The sequence below is a fragment of the Pleurodeles waltl genome, chromosome 9, assembly GCF_031143425.1.
Source record: "Pleurodeles waltl isolate 20211129_DDA chromosome 9, aPleWal1.hap1.20221129, whole genome shotgun sequence".
NCBI lineage: Eukaryota > Metazoa > Chordata > Amphibia > Caudata > Salamandridae > Pleurodeles > Pleurodeles waltl.
In genome coordinates, this window is record NC_090448.1 from 999,027,390 (window position 1) to 999,051,346 (window position 23,957).

General features: G+C 43.6%; 2 protein-coding genes across 2 annotated transcripts in view; both read right to left on the reverse strand.

Moving 5' to 3' along the window:
- Window positions 1-4,171, reverse strand: part of KNL1 (kinetochore scaffold 1) — a 193,388-nt gene extending 189,217 nt beyond the window's left edge. The window contains exon 1 of the mRNA XM_069208569.1: window positions 1,150-4,171. Within this exon, the coding sequence (XP_069064670.1) occupies window positions 1,150-4,158 (3,009 nt within the window). The 5' untranslated portion in view covers window positions 4,159-4,171. The remainder of the gene's footprint in view (window positions 1-1,149) is intronic.
- Window positions 4,169-23,957, reverse strand: part of LOC138260251 (kinetochore scaffold 1-like) — a 104,656-nt gene continuing 84,867 nt past the window's right edge. Inside the window, exons 9-10 of the mRNA XM_069208570.1 lie at window positions 20,494-20,546; window positions 4,169-8,044 (exon numbers count right to left, since the gene is read on the reverse strand). Of these exons, the coding sequence (XP_069064671.1) occupies window positions 4,169-8,044; window positions 20,494-20,544 (3,927 nt within the window). The 5' untranslated portion in view covers window positions 20,545-20,546. The remainder of the gene's footprint in view (window positions 8,045-20,493; window positions 20,547-23,957) is intronic.

Sequence of the window (23,957 nt, forward strand, 5' to 3'; positions counted from 1 at the left end):
AGCATTTACACGTATGATAGATTGACTCAAGAGCATGGCTGGGCCTACTAGTGAATCTTGGTATTTCAATGATCAAACCATTGATCACATTTGTTTTTAAAAACAGATTTTATTGAGTTACCTATAAACACAGGGCAAGAACAATGAGGCAGGGTAAACCATGAACAAGAGTCCCTTTCTGTTGCTCTCTCACAGTTTTCTATGCATTACCGGATGCAGATGACAAGCGGCTGGCTCCTTTGCTCATGACACTATCACTATGATATTTAGAGGTCTTCTATCTGGGGCAGACTAGATCAACTGGGATTTCTAACATGGATACCACAGAGGAGGCTCCCCACATGGGTGGGAATTGGCACTAGAGACAAAAAAAAGAAGAGCCCCCTATGCCAGTTTCAGAGGCAATTGCCAAACTGGCTATCATAACAAATACCATGACCGGCTTATTTCTGTGAAAATAGGAAAGTATGACAGATCATGAGGGATACTGTGAGGAGAATGTTTAAACATTTTGTACAATCAGCCACAAAGAACATGTGTCATTTACTGTAATGTAGATGGTACCTACTACAGTTCAACCACAAAGATCCATGCATTAATACCACTACAAAGTGAAATGTGTCAATCAAAAGTTATCAGAGCTATAAATGAGTGATAAAATGAAATCTGAAGGTTTGCCTCTCTAACTTTAACCTCCTTAGCAAAACCTGTAAATCTTTCTTTCCCGTACTGCTACTTTGTTTGAAAGACTCCCTTTTCGATTTAATATTCACAAACCGATTTGAAATATATTGGAAGCATGCAAATTTTTTTCTAATGAGAACTCTTTAACATGCCTCAGAGAAGCCTGAAATGTTGGCCTCAAGGTATCAAAGCAAGGTACTCAATAGTAGTACGACTACCTAGTACACCAGCTACATGTAATTCATTTTTTACCCTGGCATGGGCCTGTGTGCATTAGTTTTGTGACGAGGCCTAGTGTCTTTGGCAGGGGCAGAAGTAAACACAAACAGAAGTCTAACCAATATGAACTATGCTATCTGTGGACTGATGCTTTTGCAAAAGGGACAAGAACTCTAAACAATACAGTTTTGTTAGGCACTTGGGTAAGATAGGTTGCACTGATATTTCGTTAACGCCAACACTCACCTGATTTTCTGTTGAGTCTTTAATCCACACAAATTCGTTTTTGCTTTTCTTTTCTTTCTGACATTCCTCTTGTTCAGCAGGCTCCAATATTCTTTTCTGCCCACTGCAGGGTTTTATTGGTCCTGGAAAAGAATCAGCAAGACCATGAAGGGCTTCCATTTCACACAGCTCTTCCCAAGCTCCTTCTGGAACCTCATAATTCATTAAGTGATTAGGCTCTCCCTCTTCAAGGCACGGGGGAAGCACTTCTTCAACTATTAAAGGCGATATACAGGTCTGATCATCTTTTGGAGTGTGATTTTCTGTTCTCATTGCTGAATCAGGCACCACAGGGATGCAACTTTGAACCAGCTCACCAGGAACAGAAGCATTGGGGTTTCTTTTGTTGGGCAGTTTGGGCAAAAAAATTCCGAGTGGCAGCCTTTTTAGTTTATATTCAAAATTCTTCTTTGAATGTTCTGCTGTGTTCTGTATTGCAGCTGGGGAGCCTCCAGCTTCAAAATGTTTAGGTTCTAGCTCTTTTGAATTTAATGATCTTATAGGATCCTCTCGAAGTGGCAAGGACATAGGCAACTGTTTAACGAGGTGAGATACAGGAGCAGTATGGCAAGCATTCTGAACTTCGGATTCTTGTCTCAATCTTTCAAGCTTGGATTGAATATCTGCAAGGCTGACTCGTCTTGATTTCTTGTTTTTCTGTTCCTTGTCAACCACTGTACGAAAGGAATTGTTTTCTTCGAAAAGGGTAGCAAGCTGTAGCGACGGAGGCATTTGCTGTAGTGGATCTATAACACTTTTTATCTCTGTAGCATATGTTTTGTTTTGCTCTCCATCAGGGACTTCTGAAATTGATCCTGTGTAAACACCACCATCTAGACGGTCACATTTTGTACCATGTGCTTTATTGGTGTTACCTCCCTCCACCACAAGCGTAGTCTTGTCCACTGAAATTCTAGCAGATTCATTGTTTTGAACTTCATGAGGTATAGTGGCAATATTGTCTAAATGTATGCACTCTGGAGGAGTGCAACAAACTGCAACAAAAGGAGCATTCACATTAGGAGGGCAACTGAGGTGTACTGCTGACTCGGTATTTGGCATAATTTGGCCCAGTAATGGTGCTGTATCAATATTCTTATTGTCCAGTTGCATTTCTTCTCGTTTCTTCAACTCGGAAGAAACAGAATTCTCACAAACAGGTAGAACATCATTCTGTGTACCCATCAAATAATCATTAGCAATTATCACGGATTTGCTCTCAGACCCCTTTCCTGAAGCTATGCCCCGATTGGTAGGTTCTACATTAAGCAGGAACTTTGACAGCGAGGTGTTGGAAGCAAGACAAGGAGCTGCTTTCTTTGGAATGTTTTGAGTGGAAGAAATTAAAGGCTGCTCACTTTGTGTAAGAGATTCAGCCATTGCAATATTATTTTCTTCAAAAACACTTGCTTCTCTTAGATTACGTAACTTTGATTTTTTTTTGTGTGCAATGGGAGCTAACGTTTCAATGTTGCTAGTGCGGTAAACTGTTCCATCAACATGATCATCTGCTTCCTGAAAACTGTTTTCTTCGTTAAGAGGAAACTCATATGCCTTTGCTGCAATTGGATTTATATTACTTTTCAAAGCAGTACTTAATTCCCTATCACCATCTCCTACTGTGCCTAGTTTGGTAATGTTTGTAATTTCCATGTCACTACAGTCACCAAAACAAATGGCTGGGCCATATGAAGATGAATTTAAATTCATGAACTTTTCAAGGTTTGTGGTAGAACTATCATCCGCTTGCTGTTGTCCTAAATGGGGGTCACAGGGTTTGTCAATGTTTGTAGGCACAGAAAAAGCTTTGCTTCGATTTTCTTCAGATTTTGACCCAATTTGTTCTACAGGTATTTGAATGTGAGGATCTACATTAAAACAAACTGTATGTTTTTTGCTAATGTCCATTTCCAGATTCCACTTCAGAGTTGAGCAGGCAGATGGATTGTTCATATGCAGTGAAGTGCTCAACTTTGACAGTGTTTTAGTATTTTCATATGGGTACCCACAATGCTTTCTCATACGACTACCATCTGCAACATCATTGAAACCTTTTGCCAATGTCATCTCTTCACTTAGAAAACATGAGCTGTCATTTGTTAGCTGCATGGCTCGATGAGATCCATGGCTTGCCTCAAGAGCTTTCTTTTCGATAACATCGCTGTGATGTGTAAATACATTCAATCTGCTCTCATTCATTGCTTTGCACTCTGGGACGCTTTTGCATTTCTGATCAATACCTAAAGTGTGACTACTTGTAACATCCATAAAGTCATCAGCTGAAACAAAAGCTGATCTCTCAGCTGCTAAAGGAATCTGAAGGTTTCTTGTTTTTGAGATCTCAGAGGACAGACCAGATGAGGTCTTCATGACTTTGAGAGAATTAACAGGTACCTGGCTATTAGATGTGTCCATCTCCTCAGCGTCTGCAACTATAGCCACAGTTCCTGAATTTAGATTTACCTCTTTCTGCATTTTGACCTTTTCTAAGGCAACAGATTGACATTTACTAATATCCATGTCTGTGTCCTCAGAGCCTGTAAGCAACCCATCCGTTCCAGAACTCTGATTTATCTTTATTTGTGTACTGTCCTTTCCAGTGGTAACAGTTTGGCATTCAGCAATTTCCATGTCCTCAACCCCAGCTGTTAAACCTTCAGTGGTGGAACTTAGGGTAACAGTTCCATTTTTCTGTTTTTTGTCATTTTCTATTGCAACCGGAAGACCTCTGGTAACATCCATCTCAATATCAGGAGTCTCTGTCAAACCCTCATAACCAGTTTTCAATTGTACGGGTTTAGTATCAATCAACAGACTATGTAAAGATCTATTAAATCCAGGGTGATCAGACTCATAGCTTTGGGAGGATTTAGTATTAATATACACCCCAGAAGCTGCACTGGTGCAATCCTGATTAACTGGGTCGTTCATGTCTGCAGGAACCCTTTTATCTTGGACTTGTAATCCCATATATTCTGGGTTACCAGACATTCCACTGTTCTGAACTTCGGCAAACACAGTATGGTTTTTTTGCCACATCTACCTCTTGTTGTTCCTTTAATTGAGGCGATGATGGGGGTTCGTCAAGAATTAGTGACTTGCTAAGCATTGATGACGACATAATATTGTCTGTCCTTGGGTCCTGCCTTCCTGTTCCTTTAATAGAAGAGTCAGGACTAACTGATTTAGTCATATTCAGGTCTTCCTTTAAGAGAACAGTTTTGTCAGCTGGGAACTGATAATGCAGCGAGTCTCTGTGAGACTTTTCATATATGGAGTTTTTTACATCAAAGGTAGAGTTTTCTATTGAACCCTGCTTCATTCGACCAGTAACACAACTTTTGGGACCTTCCAAACATTTCTTGTATGTGGGCATGTACTGGAACATTTCAGTAGTAATTTTAGATTTCACAATATTATGTTGATCAACAACTATTGTATGGCTTTTTGTCATATCAAGCCTATCATCTTCTGGAGACAAAAGAGATCTTTCAAGTCTTAAGGTTTCATGTGCACAGTGGACAGCAGCAGCTTCAATGTTTTTATCATTGATTGTAGCTGTGTGAGTCCTGGTCATTTCCATTTCATCCATGAACGGACATAAAACGAGATCACCATCACCAGACAGGCAGTTTGTTTTTTCAGATGGCCCTTCAATGGGAGTATGTCTAGCAGAGTCTGACATGGCTGAATTTAATTTATGTTCACTTATGTGACTCACTGCATTCCCTAAAGGCTCTTTTAAACATATGCTGTCGTCTTTGGGAACACAACTTTTAGCAGTGGCGTCATGAGACCCAGTTATAGTCAATGAATCATCTTGTTCTTTAAAGATCCAGGGTATGTTGCATCTTTTCTCTGTGATGAAATCATGTGCAGTGGGTAGTTCACCAGCTACATCACTTTTGGTGATTTTAGCCAAATCCTTTTCAACACTGACCACTTCAGGGTTTGACGGATTTAAATCTGGGTTTTCCTTTTCAGAGCAGACTGTATTCTTGACAAATGACAATGACAGCCTAAGTGTTTCCTTTTGCCTAGATGCTTGTAGAACAGCAGACTTTTCTAGCTTTATTTCCTCTGCAAAAGGACGCCAGGACATAACTGCAGGGCGTATGCTCTCTACAATACTTTTATCCTCAGGCTTTTCTAAATTACTTTCCATTTTGTGGTTAACAGGTATCCCAATGTTAGGATGATCAAAACAATAAGTGTGACTTTCAGTTATGTTCATATCTTCAGTGAAATCACAAGTAGGAGAACTTGGTCTATAATTAAGAGGCCAACACTTTTGGGAAAATGTTCCAATTCCCTTACATGGAAGATCTTTTTGCATGCTTACATCAATACTGGTATTAACAACTTCTGTATGGTCCTGGTCTTCATTCAAGAAACCTATTATTTTGTCAGATGGCGTTTCTTTAGTTGGATGACTATGACAGCAAGTGTAATGGTCATTTTTTCCCTCTGAAATACCACCCATTGAAGCCAGTCTCGTTTTATCAAAGGCATTTTCTTGAAAACCACCTTCCGCAGAATTATCACAATTTGATAGGGACTGGAATGTCTCCTTATTTATCTGAAATTGCCCAACACGGTTTCCTTCCAAAATTGTTGTATGGTTTTTGGTGATGTCCATGTCATCATCTAGCGAGCAAGCAGTGGCCAATTTCTCTGCAATTGACGTATCATGGCATGCTATTCTTAAATGACTACTATTCACAGCTGTCTGATTCTTTGCCATCTCCATGTATTCACTGAAATTAGCTAGTACAATGGTTTTATCTCCAGGGAAGCGCATGTTAGAATGCATGGAAGAGGTTTGCTCAAGCGGTGGAACACTTTTGGGGGCCAAAAACGTCAGCTTCTGGACATCAGCACAATCTATCTGAACAGTATGGATTTTTGTTATATCTAGCTCTTCCTTAATTCGAACAGTTTCTTCTCCAAATTCACAATTTGAGACCATTGATTGAAGGGTTGGGTCAGTACCATTTGGCAGACCAGCATTGGGGTTCTGTAAATTATCACCAATTTTTTTTCTAAGATCTTCTAATGTTTCTTTCTGGGAAGAGCCCTTCACTTCATGGACATGTGTTGGGATGCTGCCATTTGAGAAACGAGCCACATTTGTGGTTATTTCATGGCCACTGACCAAACCTGTACTGTGCAATATAGAAGACTTGGATTCAGCAGCATTCACATGAGGCAAAAAGGCTAGTATGTTGTCAGTGTGGCACCGTGTAAAATCCAATGCACCATCTTCATTTTTTAAAATACTTGTAACATCTGTGCTTTCCTGTGGAGGAGACTGGTGAGTGCGCATCAAATCACCATCTGTGTTCAAATGTTCTGGACTATTTTTTAAGCCCATTTGTTGTGATCTTTCAGCTGTTTTAGACCACTGACTATCTATAGGAACAGAGAGTCTTTCACTTACGTCCGTGGTCTCTGACTCACCTACATCAGAAGAAACAGGTTTGCCAATAGAGCGTAACCTGTTAAATTTAGTTAAAGTTTCTAACTTTTTAGGGAAACTAGTTTTTTGTAAAGACTTCCATTCAATCACAGAACTGACATTTTCAGTGAGATCCATGTCTTCACAGGGGAGGCCCACTGTTTTTCTTTGAAGCTCATTATTACTCGATGCAATTTCAGCAGCAACATTTCTTGTAAAAGTAAGTTGTGTATCATCTTTTTTGGTACTAGAGAATTGTACAGCACCAGAGTGCTGTCCAAGGCCCGGCATTTCAAAAGTAACAATGTGACTTTTTGTAAGGTACTTATCGGCTAATGGGTTAACAGTATTTTCAGATGGAAATAAGAACGGTTTTCTTGCCTTGCCAGGATTTTCATTGTGGGAGGCTGGGCTATCTGCAGGCTGCATGTAGCTAATTCCAATGGTAACATTTTTTGTCATGTCCATATCCTGCTCAGTTTCAGCAGAGATTATAGTTTGCTCTCCTGTAAAAAATGTGCCAGAGGTTACAGGATGTTTTGGAAACGAGGGCAAACTTTTATTTGAGTTGGTTTGTGCATCACTCGGGTTGATCAGAGCAGTATGACAGCTGGTGAGATCCATCTCATCTTCACATGCCAGAGTTTTATTTTCAAAATCAAAAGAGAAATCTCCATCTTGTACAGAAGTCTTGTGATTGTTTTGAGGATACTTGAACTGATTTTTTAATCCGCACTTTGTCACTGGAGGACTCTGTGAAATATTACTATTCTGTTTCAGATCTGAATTAACAGATTCATGTCCCTCTTTGTGTTTGCTATGGTGATTTGTGGTATCACCACCAATATTGTTTTCAATATCAAAAGTCTTTTGAACTGCATCTTTAGTAAAGAGAGCCTTCAAATTTGCTACGCCATTTTTATAAATTTGAGATTGGGCTGCACTCAGATTTGTATGAGACGACATAGGTCGGTTTGAAGCATTAAGTGAAGTGGTATATTTACTTCCAAGAAAACCAACACCAGAATCCAAAATATTTTCCTTGTCTTCACCAGTCAAATCACAAGTTGGCCCAGGGGCTGATTTGAGACTTGCCAGGAATTCATCAACTCTTATTTTGTTTTCATGGTTGCCACTGTTTTTTGTTTGAACATTAAAAAAAGGTAGTTTTGTATCCTGAGGTTGGGAAACTGAAGTAAACTCGTGATTGCTTTGGGAAGTCTTGCTTGAACTTAAACTACCCAAAAAAGAAGCGAAATCTACTTTGCATGTATTTTCATCAGTGTCTGGTTTCTCAAAATGATCCCCAGATATCAGTATAGTGTTATTCGTAGTCATATCCATGTCACAATCATCAGAAAAGAGGAGGGTCTTATTTCCATATGTTTGATCAGGGTCCTTAAATTGAAAAGAAAGAAAACAGTGTTAATGGCAAGATGGTAAAAGATTTGAATATCATATATGAATATCAATGCATTGCAATCACAGTAGAGTTTTCTAGATTTACACTACTTGTAGCTTTCAAGTAGATGACACCACAATTTTAGATTCAATGGTAATTTGGAACACCTTTTCACAGATGAGAAACTATACTGGATCCATTCATGTCAGCATTACAACATTAAAGATTATCAACAGAATGTTCTCAAAAATCTTTAGTGGAAGGTGAGTCTAAGCAGAAGGCTAAGAATAGATGACTAAAACCTGAGCAACAGAAAACACCTGGTTACGGTAATGGTTATACAGACCATACAGTCTGTCAATATTGTATTTCATAGCATATAATTATCTATGGTTTCCAGAAAAAGTGACACAGCCAGTTTACCTTTAAGGTCTTGCAGCTGGAGATATTAAAAATATTTACAGGGATTCTTTATGACATGATCTTTTCTGCTCTATTCTGGAATACTATAAGAATCACAATCTACAAATAATGTCAGGTTCTACAGAGAATACTTAGTTTTTGGACACCTGCTTGTTGTCCTACAGAAGAACTTGCACCTCTAAATTAAAGTCCCACGTATTCAGAGGGAAACCCAGATCAAAGGAAGATGACATGGAGTACCTTGAAACAGGTCATACAAGCTGTAAAGCCTCCATCTAATTATTTACTAGAAGTAATTGAAAATCAACTCACTGAAAAAATAACTGCTTAATTTTACGAACAATGTAACACAAGAGTAACCCTACACAATGTATAATACAGCACCATTCAGGATGCCATGATAGAAGAGACAAGAATTTGGAATATTTTCTGTACTAATTTTTCAGGCAGCTGAAGAAAGTAAACACGGTATACAGCAATAGCACTACCTTGGGGAACGCTGGATGGTAAACAATGCACAACTGGTTAAAATACAACAGTTTTGGCCGCTGAGCATAGGCAGTGGGTTGGCACAGAACTCAGATTTGCAAGAGATAGTTTGGAGATGATCCATTTATGGCTTTGAAAACCAAGATCAGTAGTAAGCGTAGAGGCCGGATTTGCGCTAATAATTAGAGGCTTGGTGCCCGCATAATGAGGTAGGAGTGTTTTGGGGAGTTACTGAAGAGTTTATGTATTGAAATTTAGAACCTTATCAGATAAATTAAAATGATATTGGGGTAAACTTACTCGTATGAAGTTACAGTAGTCAAGGACATGTGAGGAGATCGTGTCTTGGCTGAACGAAAAGGAATATTTGAACACATTTTTAAAATGTTCGGTAACGGAAGTGTTGCTGCCAAAATAATGTGAGTATTTTTATGTTCACGTACAAGTTTACATGCATCTCCACGTTTTTTTGCAGAGGATGCTGGGATCATGATGGCGGGAGTGGGAAAAGCATCTCTGCTCTGTTTCGGCTTAAGGATCCAACCTAGAAATGACATCACAGAATCATACAAGGTGTTGCCCCAGCGCAGTGATGTAAATTTCTTATTCTTCTTCCTCACTCTTGGAGGCAGGAATGAGGCAGGGTAGATTAACAAAAGTTGCAGAGTACCAACACTAACCTGGGACGCTACCAAAAGTGAATGGCCGGTCATCAGAATGTGGAAGAGGGCAGGATTAGTGAGTTATCTACAGGTAGACAGTATACACAAGAAAGATATTTAAAAAACTACTTCCTGATCCCTTGAACCAATAGCTGCAAGGCTGTGGTCAGAGAAAATGGTCAAACCAATGAGCCCTGCAACACACATCTGATAAATGGCCATCTCTACGGACTTCTGAGTCTGGTAAAATTGTGGACGGAAGACCAACTTGCAGAAGGATCAGCATGGGGATGCCCTCGGACATTGCTGAAGAGGGGGCCTTTGAGTGAAATGCATTCTGATGCCATCAGGAGGCACCTTCCTAGTGAGCAAATAACTGATCTTGATAAGCAGGACAATCTGCTGGAGACGTGGGAAGGCATTCAGAAAGTGTCCAGTTCCGTGCCATTGAAGAGTTGCTGGGAGACCTAATCGTGCGACTCTGGAAAGAGGCTGGAAAAATCCACATAAAAAAGTACAGGGATTGTGGCCTTCAAGTGGTCCAGTAGTACCTCTGGTGAGCATTCCTTCAGCAGTCAATCATTGAGGTATGAATACAGAGCTCATCAGCCTATGAAGATGCGCCACAACCACCAACATCTCTTTTGCAAAAAGAAATTGAAGTGCTGATGTTAACTCAAATGGTGGGAACAGCAAACTAATAGTGGGTATATGAAAGTGCACAGTCTGCAAATTGAGGGACACCATCCAATCTTCCAGCTCCAGAGGAAAGAGAATTCAGAGGAACATTACTGATTTCTCCTTGCAAAAGAATGTGATCACAACATGAAGGTCCAGAATGGGGGAGGCATCTGTTTTTTTGAGGAACAAGAAACCAATATTAATAGCATCCCATTGTCCTGTTCTCTAGAACAAGCGTCACTGCCCCTTGCTCAGAACAACCAGGACCTTCTACTACACAACACGTGTCTGGTTGAACAAGGTGACTGAATGAATTGGGGCATGGGAGTGGGCAAGTACTGGAAGGGATAGGTGTAACCTTGCCCAACAATTTGCAGGAGCAAACTGTCCACTGTAATGGACTGCCAGCATATCCTGTGATTAAACATCCTCCCTCACAGGTCACAAATACTCCCTCAGGGACAGAATTAAGCAGTTTCGTAGGGGAGGGAGGGGGATGAAGACAGGGAATGTGAGGACTGGTGCCCTTGAAAAGACAGACCTCATTAGTACTCCCTGAAGTGGTAGAACTTCTGGTGAAATTATGTGCAAGAGAAGCCAGTCCCAATTATCAGGCCATGGCCAAATCCATCATTAAGTGTTCAGGGGAGAGTTGGCTTTAGCACCAAAAACGTAATTCCCACAATCATAAGAAGGAAGGAGCCAGTACGAGTAGGTGGACAACGAGGGACACACCTTGGTGTAGTAAGTGGGTAGTAGTGGGAATAATACTTTCTGGTGTCATTTTTAAACGTAACTAGCAGGGTTGACAATCATTTCCTCTTCCTTATAGTGTGTGACTACAGGGGTTCCTTAGATCTTCCTCCATGGGGCCCATATAGCCCCTAATTAGGGTAACTGTGTGTGAGCTAGTCTCATAGAATGACACTATGTATGGGTGTGATACACAAGTACAGTGTCACACTTACACCACATGCAATTGTTACCTACATGGAACTGAAGGACACATGGTCCTGAATCATCAGCCAATATTGCCTTTTAGTAACACACACACACACGTCATTAATTTTTTTGAGGTACCTAAGGGACCTAGGTTCACAGAATGGCAAAAAGGGGAAGACCTCCCCCAACATATTAGCATACACATTGGGTACATGCTTTCACACAATCTGATGTCCATCCTGACGAATGCCATGGACTCGGCTGAGCCGCTAGGCAGAAACATGTTGACAGTTTAGGTGTGGGGGAATGGGGGAATAGGGGAATTAGTACCCTAGCTCCACTAGTTTTTAATGTTAAGTGGTACCCTATATAGTAAAAAGCCAGACTGGATCACCGCATTGGTTTTTTACCTATTATTCGCAGATCCTGAGCTATTAGTAAGTGCCTCCCCGATTTTAGAGTGTAGGCCTGCTCTCCAATAAACTGGGTTTTTGGAGAGCGTGGGTGTAGGAAGCTGGCTCTTTATTCAGTGGATCAAAAATAGGTACACTGTGCAAAGAGTCCAGACAAACCCCAAAGATATCAAAAAGGCACAAATGACATCCAAAATGCTCTCTTTTGTGGTGGTGTGGGGTGCAGTTAGACCTATCAGAGGGTAGTGCTAAGCATGTAAGGCACACACGAGCAGCAAAGTGAGACATATGCTCATAGAAATCCAATATCAATTTATAAAAGTAACACGTACTTTTATATAAATTTAGATATCAAGATCACTGGAATCAGGGGAGTACTTTGAGATAGGAATGTTCAGTTTTCAAAAGTCAGCATTTGTCTGTAGCTGCAATTTTATTCTATGGGAAAGAAAACATACACGGCACAGAGGTGCTTCACAGAAACTCACAGGACCAATCTTCTGGACTTAAGGTGAGTACGGGGCAGGGTCCTAGGCCACACCAACAGGACACCTCGGGCAACGTTGTGGCCGCTGGGTGCAGTGCAGCATTGGGTGCCCTCTGTAAGACTATGGGGGAATCAGTCCAGTCACAAAGATGCTGCAGGAGTGTACTGGGAGTCCAGTCCGAGTGAACGACCAAGAGGGATCAGTTCTTGCAATGGTCAGGGACGTAGGGACACCAGTGGTTATGTTCTCCTGGGTCCAGGGCATTCGGGTGCAGTGGTGGTCTGGTCTGCCTGTTTTACCGTCACCGGTGGCAGTGGCGGTAGAGGGGACCCACAGAAACAGACTGCAGGCATGGACTAGGGATCCAGTGCAACTGAACCAACAAGTGGGCTCAGGTCTCACGAGCCTAGGGGATGCAGGTACACCAGTAGTACTCTTCTCCTCGGTCTGGAGCGTCCGGCTGAAGAGGTGCAGTGGACCGCCCGTTCTCAGTCACTGGAGGCGGTCATGGATAAGGGGCGTCTGCAGAAAGAGGCTGCAGACGCAGTCGGAAGTCCACAATGGGTGAACCAAAAGGTGGGATTCATCAATGGAGGGTCTGGGAACCACGTTGACACCGCTGGCCTCTTCAGCTCGGGTGCAGTGGTGATGTCCGGTGCCGGTTTTTGGTGGGTGCAGTCCTAACAGTTCCCTCCTGGGTTGCCTGCAGATGCAGGTAAGCAGCTCCTGTTCTCCAAGGGAGTGCTTCTTGACCATTTGCAAAGCACTGGCAGCTCTCCTGGTTTTTTGGATGCTTTAGTGGCAGGACAGGTCAGTTGCTCCTCAAGGGTCGGGTGCAGCAGGCAGGGTTGGTGCCAAATCTGTTGTGTTCCTTGGTCTATGGGTCAGCAGGCTTTTTGTCCACACTCCTTTTGTGTACAATGAAGATCTGTTTTCCTGGTATTAGGGACTAAATACTCAATTTAGGGGGCATGGATGAGAGTAAAGGGTAGCAGCCAGTGGTCTACTTACCCTTGGGGTCACTACGCATCTGTAGATAACCTCTTCCTTGGGGGAGTGGGTCTCACTCAGTCCCAGAACTCCTAATTCCATTATACACAAGATGGCGAAATCCCTAAGGTTGTGTTCACTTCAGGCTGGTCACCTTATAGGTGTGTCCAGTCTGGTAATGCAACACCTTCTGCATAGCTAATTTTCCCACCTGGACAGGTGCCAAATAGACCCCGGGGCAGGGGAGCCAGCATCTCCCTCCGAGGAAGACCAGACCTGCATTCCAAAGGCAGTGGGCTTCGTTGAAGCCTCCTCCCTTGAAACACAGATTTTCAGGTCATCCTGTTGGAAGGGATGTGTAACACCTCTGTCAGAACAGACCTCCAGAGAGCAAAGGCTCTCACCCTTGGAGGTGAGAATCTTGTCTGATGGTGGTAGGCTGGCTAGAACTAATCAGGTAGCTCATCAGCAGTTGGTAAGTGTTCAGGGGGCTCCTCTAAGGTACCCTGTGGGTGCATGTATTAATAAATCCAACACTGGAATCAGCAAGGGTTTATTAATAGGAGATGTTTGACCAGTGTCCAGAACATGCATTTAAAATGGCTTCCCCGTTCACTTACTGTGTCTAAGAATTGATAAAAAGACATAGCAGGGGTATATCTGCTCTTGCAGAAATATCCACACGTAATATAAATCACGTTGCCATAGGGCTGGAAGGGGTGCTGTAGAGGTGACTTACAAATATTGCATGCAGTGTTTCAGGGACAGGGCACACCGGCTGTGTGCCATGTCATGTTTTCACTTTTGGGAGCACCTTGTCAAACAAACGGAATGGCAGTCTGTATGAGGTTGGGGCTGGGTCCTTTAGAGTGCCACAAGTTATGTTTAAGCTCTTAAGGACCCTCTTATGTATCTAGGCCCTAGGTACCAGAGGTACCATTTACTAGGGACTTCTAGAGGTGCTAATGGTCCTGGGCACTTGAGGATCAAGTGACCAAGGGTCTTGTTCTGTGGAAGAAACACTGGCACTGGGGACCTATTTAGCAGGAACCCAGGGCACTTCAGTCAAAGTTGCATCAAAATCCAGACAAAAAGTGGGGGTACTGCAAAAAGAACCCAGCTTCCTCAGTAGGGGTGCCATATGATGAAGCATAACACCTGGCGTTGGGTGAGGACAATCTGTCACACTGTGTGTGTGTCTAGGAGTAGGCTGGAAAGTATGAACATTAACAAAATGTAATAGATTATAAATTGGTAATAAAATCACTTGGGTGGCTTTTTAGTGTGGATCAGGTTTTGTTTGGAGGCCAGTTCATGCTCAAGGTCCTATATCCCCTAGTCCCCCACTGTGGATGTTTTATATGGCTTCTGTGATTTGGTCGCAAGGTCTGCCTGGACTTACACTCTGCTTAATTTGCTAGCTATCAGTGTAGATATGAGTTTCCATAAGAAAGTCATTCTTGTCTTCTTAATAACTTTGGTGCAGTTTGTTTCTTGGAACGGTGTCTGTAGATAAGTCAAAGTACATTCACTTTGGGTTTCATGGCACATTTCATGCAGATGCATTGAATAGGGGCCAAGAAGAAATGGTGGGAAGGGGGTCCCCAAAAGAACACATTCTTATTTTAATTCAGATTACATTTTTAACTATTTGATAGAGAAAAAATAACTGAGAACAAATACACTAAATTTGGCACCAAGTTAGAACGTTAATCAAGTGTGTGTTTTTGCGGGTTTGGTGTAAATCTATCCAGTAATTTGAGAAGAACAAGTTAGTTATTTTCTGTAATGCCTTTCCTAGTAGAGACTGTATCTAAGTGCACATTCCTCACCTTGTGAATTTCCAGATTGGAAGACTGGATCCAGAAATGTTTGAAGCAATTTCCCTGCGCACTGGTAGGTGGTACTGTGCTGCTCCACGTCAGATCCATTCGGCTCCAGATGTGACGTCGGGGTACCTATAGCTGCACCACCTCCGCACGTTGTGCTCTCAGTTTTTGTCTGATCGTCGGCCATTAGATGCGGAGGCAAAATAAATCACAATAGCACTGTGGAGATTTGATACTTGGGATCTTATTAACAGACTAACAGTTCATTTCACAGAAGGGGGAGGTGGGTGGTTTCATGGGGAATCTACAGTTAGGTAAGAGTCTCTACCAGAAAAGGCATTGTCGAAAGTAAGTAACTTGTTCTTCGTTTGCAAATGTAGGTGACTTGACAAAGTGGCAGAAGATCTGCCAGGCATTACCACGTTTGAGGGAGGTAAGAGAGGGGTACGCTAGAAGAGACGTCTGGTTGTGAGGAATTAGTATTTACTGCCCTGGGGATTATGCCACCTACATGCACTAGCGGGGAGAAGTGGCTTGAGAACTGTGATAAATTATTAATACTACATGTCTCTTGAATGGGGGCTGGCTGTAAGTTTTCCAAATGTTTCTTTGTGGTAAGTAACAAGGAAAAAAAAACTAAAATAAAAATATCTTTAAGTAACTTGTTCTTCTGCTAGAGATTTTTAACCACAGATTCCTCACCTTATGAATAGATACCAAATCAGTACTTCCCCAGGTGGTGGGTCTGAGGAATGGCTCAGACCAGGAAATACTGCATGACAAATCAGACAAAGTGCGCATCCTCCCAGACCAGACTGTCCAGACAATAGTGCTTTGTGAACATATGGAAGGACACCCACTTAGCAGCCTGGCAAATGTCCATATCAGTCACACCACACACTAGCACAGGGATATTAGCTTTTGCTACAGTGGAATGAGCATATAAACCTTCTAGGGGTTGCTTCTTGGCCAGTACATAGCAGATTTTAATGAGTAACCCAATCCATCAAGAGACTGCTCTCTTCTACATCACTTTGCCTTTTTGCCTCCAGAGAAAGAGACAAAGTTGGCCATTTAGCCAGTAATTTCTGGTCAGATATACATAGAAACGTTGAGCCTTTTAAGATTCCACACTGTGGAGCACTTCTTCCTCCTTGTAAGGGTGAGACGTCAAGGTGATGGTTTTCTCTATGTATATATAGCACTATCACCAAAGTACTTAAACATAAAAATGGTATACAAGCTGAAGCGTCACAGCCTAATAATCAAGGAAGTGAAACATAAGTTTAAGACTTGGGCTGGATGAATAGAGATCAGGAGCAGGACTACAGCTGTTTGCTCATCTACAGGCTGCTGCCTGTGTCTGTTAAAGGACAAGGCTCATCATGCCTATAATCTACAGGTGATACCTGTACAGGTCAATAAATACAGAGGAGGCTTTTGTTGTTTCATAAGAAACATGCAAAAAGGCCAGCAGTGTTTCAGAGAACGTGATGCACCAAAATTCAGGAAACTCCATTGAAGCAAGCAGTTTAATATAGGCACTACTGTGAGCCCCAGGAGCCTTCTGGGTAGCAGATGCTGCTCTCACTAGGTATCATTGGATCTGCCTGCACAGTGCTAAAACCTCTGCTGGGCATTTTAAGCTGTCATCAGCACAGCCCTCACTATTTTGGCAAGTAGTAGCAAGAAGAGAAAGTTCTCTCTGTCTTCATTATATTCTTTTGAACACAAACGTATCGTTTTGGGAGTAAGGCAGACACCTGCAGCATGCTGCATGGTTCCAAGAACAGGTAGATTTAATAGAAGAGCAGCAAATAAACTACACACTATTTTAAAATAATTAGATATCTGCTGGCGCTGGGGCTCTTTCTGATTGGAACTTTCATTTCCTTATGATTGGGATAGTGCGTAGAGCTAGCCTAAGCCTCATCCACACTATAACATTTAGAAAAGCAGGGAAGGAGCACAGTGCCTAGTAAACCAGCACATCAGTCACCCAGATATACTGTGGTCAATGCAGTGCATAATAACACTCAATTTAGTGGAAAGTCTTTAGTATTTATTTACCATTATTAGTGCATCCAGTGCTAGGTATCTCTAAAAACGTTTCAGGATATTTGTCCTTCTTCAGAAGAGAGTAACAAGTGTGCTGGTATGCCAGCGAGCGTTATCATGCACTATATTTACCACAATGCATCTGAGCTAATTGCGTGCTGGTCTGCCAGGCAGCGTGCACCCTACTCCTTTTGTGATTTGGCTCCTCTAGGTGTGTGTCGCTCTAGCCAAAAAGGTACTAAATTAAGTGGTAAAAAAAAGAAAGAAAACAAAAAAAATTGACTAACAACTTTAATTTTTACCAAAAGCGGTACAGACAGTTGACGGCACTTCCATCGTACGACAATTACACACATATTGACCTTCCATTACATCAGCACTTATCTTCGAGCTCCCACAACACCTGCACAGACACTCTTAGCAAAACCCAGAGAGGACTCTGGACCAGATTAGCAAGCACGCCACGAGGACCAGGGCCTCAGGGCTTCCATTAAGATGCCGACTGAGTGCTGATTTCCAGCCACACGGGTGTTGAAGGTGCAGACCGTGCCGCCGTGACTCCAGGGGCTAGGATTGATCCCTCACCTGGAAGCCCCCTCCACATTCAGAACTGGGGGCCCAGCACAGTGTCCGCATTGAGTCCCAGGCAGTCTACCAAACAGTTAACACCTTTGAAGCCCCCCTACCCCCAGAGGATGTGGTAGACCCGGAGTACCTGCCACAACAAACAGGTGGGGGGTGGGGGGGGCTCTGTGATTGCAAGACTGATAGAATGAAGCCCGCCTCCCCGGAGGAAGCCCCCCAAAATGGCAATAAGCCCAAATAGCTGGCCCAGCAGCGAGAAAACCACGGAGGTACCAATGACTTTCTAGACCTGATGCACAGAGGCCCAGGGCGGGCCATTGAATTAGAGCAGAGGTGTTGGGGGCAGGCGACTCCAGACATGGGCCACCACGTCACACAATGGCAAATGTCCCAAGGCCTTGCACCTCCCCCACTCTAACCTGCCCCTCACCTCCAGCCCACATGTTGGGGGGGGGAGGGTTTGCTCTCTAGGGACTGATAACCCTTGTTTGCCTAGGACATCCCCCAAAACCAAGCGTACCCAGCTGCTCGTGCTGCCCAAAGCTGGAGTGCTGCATGGCAGGCAGGTCAGATACCCTGCCTCCTTGGACATTAAAAACAATCACTGGGGGACACAGACGACCAAGGAGGGCCCCTGCTGTGGACCTAAAACAGATCTTATTCACAGACATGCTACTGACCAGACGGACTTCCATGGAACGGGATGATCTACTCCAGCCACTGCACATGGAGGAGATTAATGAGGATCAATCCGGACAGGACTCCCAGACCCGATGAATTCCCAACTGAATACTACTGTAGGCTGTGTCAAACCATCCAGCCCCCTATCCTAAATATGTACCTTGAAGCCATCACCCAAGCCCATTTACCTGCAGAAATAGACCAAGACACACCAGTGGTGCTTCCAAAACCCAATAAGCCATTAGAGTGATGTGCCTTCTACTGGCCTATCTCCCTCAAACACAAAGGTTGAACTGTTCAGCAAGGTTCCGGCGACAGGCCTCACCCATGTGCTGAGCCACTTGGTCAACCCAGACTAATGTGGCTTTATTCCCTCCATCGCAACACAAGACATTGTATCCAAAGAGATCATAGGACCCCGACCAGTTTCTAGACTTTGCAATGTGTCACAGGACTTAGGTTTCTTGACTTTGTGACAGCCTTTGATTCTTTGAATTGGATGTTTTTACAGGAAGTGCTGCACAAAGTGTCTCAGCGCACATTTTCAATCCTTTGTTCACATACTGTATGCCAGTGAATGGGGAAACATCTTCTAGATTCCTGTTCTGACTCGGCACAAGACAGGCATGGCCTCTGCCCCACATTCTCTTTGCCCTGGCGATGGAAACGTTGGCCGACTGGCCGCTATGCTGACAACACTCATTTTTATGGCCGCACCAAACAGAACTGGTCCTCGCCTTATCCATATCTTGAACACCTGTGGGTCTGCTTCCTGACTGACAGTGAATTGGTCTAAGTCTCTCTTGGTCCCCTTAAGAGGCAATCAAGTAGACAAAACACAGCACTCTGCCTTCCCCATCGAACGTTTTAGTTTCTAGTACCTGGGTATCCATATGACCTGGGAGAAGGAACTGGCCTGGGGCCTTAACATCCGACAATTTAGGATGATATGGAAAATTGAGCAAACTGCCCCTCAATTTGCTGGGGAGGGTGGCCCTATACAAGATGAGGATTCTTCTGCGCATGTTGTATGTCTTCCAGAATTTCCCCTGCCCTGTATCACTGTTTCACATCATCACCTCTAAGGTGACCTCACAATCTCCTTCGATAAATGTGCTAGATCCACATTTGAGGGAAGCCTGGACATGGTGTATATCCCACTCCTTTACTACTGGCATGCCACACATGCGTGCCCCCTTTAGGGCAGAGGTCTCAATCGGTCTGGACAGTATTGTAGGCCTACTATACGAGACACCTATTCCCCAAGCACTCCTGTGGATTGCCAGGATAGTATTCCAGGCCTGGAGATCAGCATGGCTATGTACAGGGTGACACCACTGAGAGACACTGGAGACCCCCTCCTCTGAACCGGAATGTGGCTGTACTTGATGTGATGGTACTGGAAAGGAGTGCAGAGGCTGGGAGACATTTGGTAAGAGCCTTTTCCACCTTTCAAACACAATTCTCCTTACATAAATCTCAAATTTATCACTATCTCCAGCTTAGACATGCCATAGTGGGGTGCCAAACTACACTTGCTACACCACCGGAATACAACCTATTGGAGACAAGACTACTTAGGGGCCCATTGGACAAGGGAGGCAACTCCTACATATAACGGACCATAGTTATTCACTCCACCTGTACATTATTACACCTGAAAAAGCAGTGGGAGAAGTGACTGGGCCCCTGGAGGAGGTAGGAATGTTTAAAGGTATGCACAATGACTCATACCAGTTTACGCCTCTTTCAACTCATCTACCTACACTGCATATACTTTATACCATGATGACTGTGGAAAGCTCAGAAAATCCCAGAGCTCACATGCACCTGATGCCCGGATAATATGGGCGATTCTTTCCACATGGTCCGGGGCTGCTCCATTATCCAGCGCTACGGACTCAACATATGCAAAATTTTGGAGGTGCTGGATCAAACGACTGAGGCCACTCCCAAAATTGCCCAGCTCGATACTCTGGACAATCTAGAGACTCCAGAAAAACACTCTACACTCTGGGGGAAATGGTGGGCTTATCACAAACTAGACAGGGAGAAACAAGTTGACATGGGGAGGAAGGGATTATATAGACATGGGGACTATTCTGTGTGTCTCCTGGGGGTCCCCTGCAAAGTGTGTGTTCTACCTGTGCCAAAGTAAACAAAAAGTAAAAAAATTATAGCAAACAAAAAAAAAATGGATATACCTGTAACTGTTGCAGAGGAATCTGGATCGGAGCATGTAATAATGTATCCATTCCTACACATGTAGAAAAAAAAAAAAAAAACTTGGTACAAGTATACAGCTAAATGGTCAACTTGACAAATTGCAAAAAGTAAGACTACAGTACTGTACAGTGACAAAACCAAACAGTTCAAAATTCTTTGACAATATGATTTCTATTAATTACAAACAGGAAAAACAATCTGTGCATACTTTGGACTGCGGCAAATCTGAAAAACTGAACTGTGCATGAATTCTACATGGGAGTTCAGGCCTTATGTAAACTTAAATATATAATATTGTGCTGGTCAATGGTAGGGAAGTAGTATTTCGTTTAAGAGATGTGAAATTTGGGGGCGTGGCCAAGTAACACTGCCGACAGGATGCCTCTGAGCTCCCGGCCTGACTGCATAGACCCTACCTCATCCTGCCATCCTAAATACAGTGACGTGGCTGAACAGACCCCCGGGGAGCGGCAACAGACATGGGGCACAGGAGGTGCCGTTCAGGGGCTGCCGAAAAGTCTGCGGAGCCCTGTTTTTATGGGCGTGCGCAAAGTGCTCCGTCCCATTCTGTAACCTCTTTGCGCTTATCCGCTTGTTTTCATTTGTGATAAGCATGCATACATCATCCCTTTTCTGGTGTTTAGCCCACCTACACAGCACCGGTAAACTACTAAAAACATACGAGGCTCCATGTTTTCGGCATGGTGTCTGGACTACTTTATCTGTTTATTTTCCATGCAACGTGATCGCGCTGCATTTTACATAGTGCGCTACGTTTTTTTCCTTTATAACGCTAATAGCCTTAACTCGAGCAAATGCGAGACCCTTCGCATTGAAAATGCTTGTTAGTACTGCAGCCTGGGACAGCTGTGGGACCGGCGTCACTGTTGCAGGGAAGGCTGGAATGGGAGGTGCTTGCAGAGGAGCGGAGCGGCGCCTGGGCCAACTCCTGCCATTGATGCACCTGCAGCCTGAGGCTGGCAGGCCCATTGCGGGGCTACGTGACTGAAGGAGACCCGGTGGCCTGTACATGAGGAGAATAGCTAGGGCCACACTGACACACGTGAGGTGTCGGAGATGCTGCTGCCTGGCCTCGGGACAGCGTGGGGCGTCATTAATGCCCTTCCCTTCCCCACACCCATAGTAGGGGGTTCTAGTTCGCCTGAGGAAGGATGGGGACTGTAAGCTGTTGGGGGACTTATACCCTAATAAGCACTATCCTGTTCAAGGACGCGCAGGTGGGTTCTGCGGTGGATCTGGGCATTTTCGGCACGTTGTTGGCCTGGCAGAATAAGCTAGGCAGACCTGGACCACCCTTCCAGTGACGGACACTCTGGGGACCCTATTGTCCTGTGGGGTGGTAAGACATCTAATATCCTCGATTTACAAAGCACCAACAGAGGACATGGCTGGGGGCCCGTTGCGGGTCCAGGTGGTCTGGGAGGAAGACTTTGGGGTGCCAATAGCGGTCCCTGTCTGCGCCCTCACAAAGACTGTCTTGTGTAACGCCTGCTTTAAGCTGGTTCATTACAACTTTTTGCATTGCACTTACCTGCCCCCCTCCCACCCACCCCCCCATGACGGATCACACGGTCCTGGTTTGACGAGTGCCCCCAGATGTTGGTCCCAGGGAATTGACTTCCTTCACCTGGGAGGGGGTGCCACAAAGTACAAGAATTTTGGGTCGGGTGAACTCACACACACCACTTCACTGCCGGCTACGATCACGCCACAGTTCTTTTTACTGGGGTATTTAAGGTGGCATGAAGAACGCAAGATGGTGCACACATTTTTGCAGCTGGCACTGGTTCTTGCTAAAAGTAGGGTGGCCGTCAGTTGCATAAGACACCCTGGCGATAGAAAACTGGCAGAGAGATGTGGCAAAATGGATGCTGGCAGAAGAGATTCCTATGAAACTCAGAAGAAAGAATGAGAAGGTAGGGGAAGATTTCCTTGCTTGTAGGGACCAGTAGTGGTAAGGGGGTGGGGTGGGGTGTCGGGGGGTTGGGGGGGGTTGGGGCGGGGAAACAGGTTCACGGCCCTGGACCTTGCGCTAAACAGTGGTGATAGTGATGTTTCAGATGATTAGTTCTTTATCAGTAGGCTCTCTGGATAAGGGGTGGTTATTGTGTCCGGTCAGCCCAGACATACGTCTGAGGTCATCAGCCTGGGTGAGAAAAGGGACCTCATTTAGTGCTGTTTAGTATCATAACCTCACTTATGTGCTGTACACTGTGGTTATTGTTGTAAATGCTGCTAAGTTGGTTTATTTGAAAATGAAAAATGAAGGTTAAAAAAAAAAAAAAAAAAGAACGAAAATGGGAAATAAAAAATAAAATACAAAAAAAATAAATAAGTACATTACAGAAATGTCTATACTCCGTGGCAACATTGACAAAACATATGTTGTGCAATAGTGTCCAAACCTTTGAAGAAATACATGCATCTAATCACACAACTTTCAGATTTAACACAGTATTTCATTTGTGCAGTATCAAGAGAAAACAGGACAAGCAAATTGCAGCTTAATAAATGCATGTACCCAGGGCAATGCGTAATTTTGGGAGAATCCAGTGCAGTCAGGGAAAAGATAAACTAAGTGAAGCCAACAGAATTCATGGGCGCCACGAAGACTTCATACATCTCAAATTCCAACTTGTGAACTATATATGAGACAATCTCTGATCAGAACCCCGTGGTTGCAAGGACTAATCAAGAGGAAAGGCATAACTCAACTCTCACTTGACTGGGTTCAATGGGGTGTAGTTGTAATTTGGGTGGCAAATTAGTTGTGCACTGCAAAAATCAAGTTTGCCCATTACTAAACTTGATGTGGATTTGCCTCAGTAAAAAGTGAGGCGGGAGCAGATCTAACAGACAATCCAGACCACAATACCAGGTAATATGGCACTGATGGAGATAATTAAATCCAACCACATAAGTGAATTAAACAGACCAGGTTTCTCATCCAAAGGGGCAAGGGAGATGCAAGCAGATGGGGTGGTTGGAGTGAAAGTAGGAGGTAAGCAGGCAATTTCAGTTTTAGAGGACATTAGCTTTAGTCAGCAAATGACCATCTAGTGATGAATGGTTGCACAACACACCTTTTCTGAAGGTGGGGAGAAGAGGAGGAGGTGACCTACAGCACTTCAAGGGGGTGGTAATACTGGTGGTGCTCATGGAGAAAAGGGTGAGCATCATAGAGGGATTGCTACATTGAATGCTACAGAGGTCATGAAATTCAATACATGTGTAGGGGTGTGTGTGGGGGTCTCCATGGAAAAAATCTATAAAGTCTATATTGGAAAATCTTCAATAGACTGAGAAAAACAGAATAAGGAAGACAACAAAACACAAGCCATCCGAACGTTACAGAAAAGAAAAGGGGCTGGGATCGAGAGCATCAGAGGATAAGAAGTCTATTGTACCTTTCTTGAGCAGC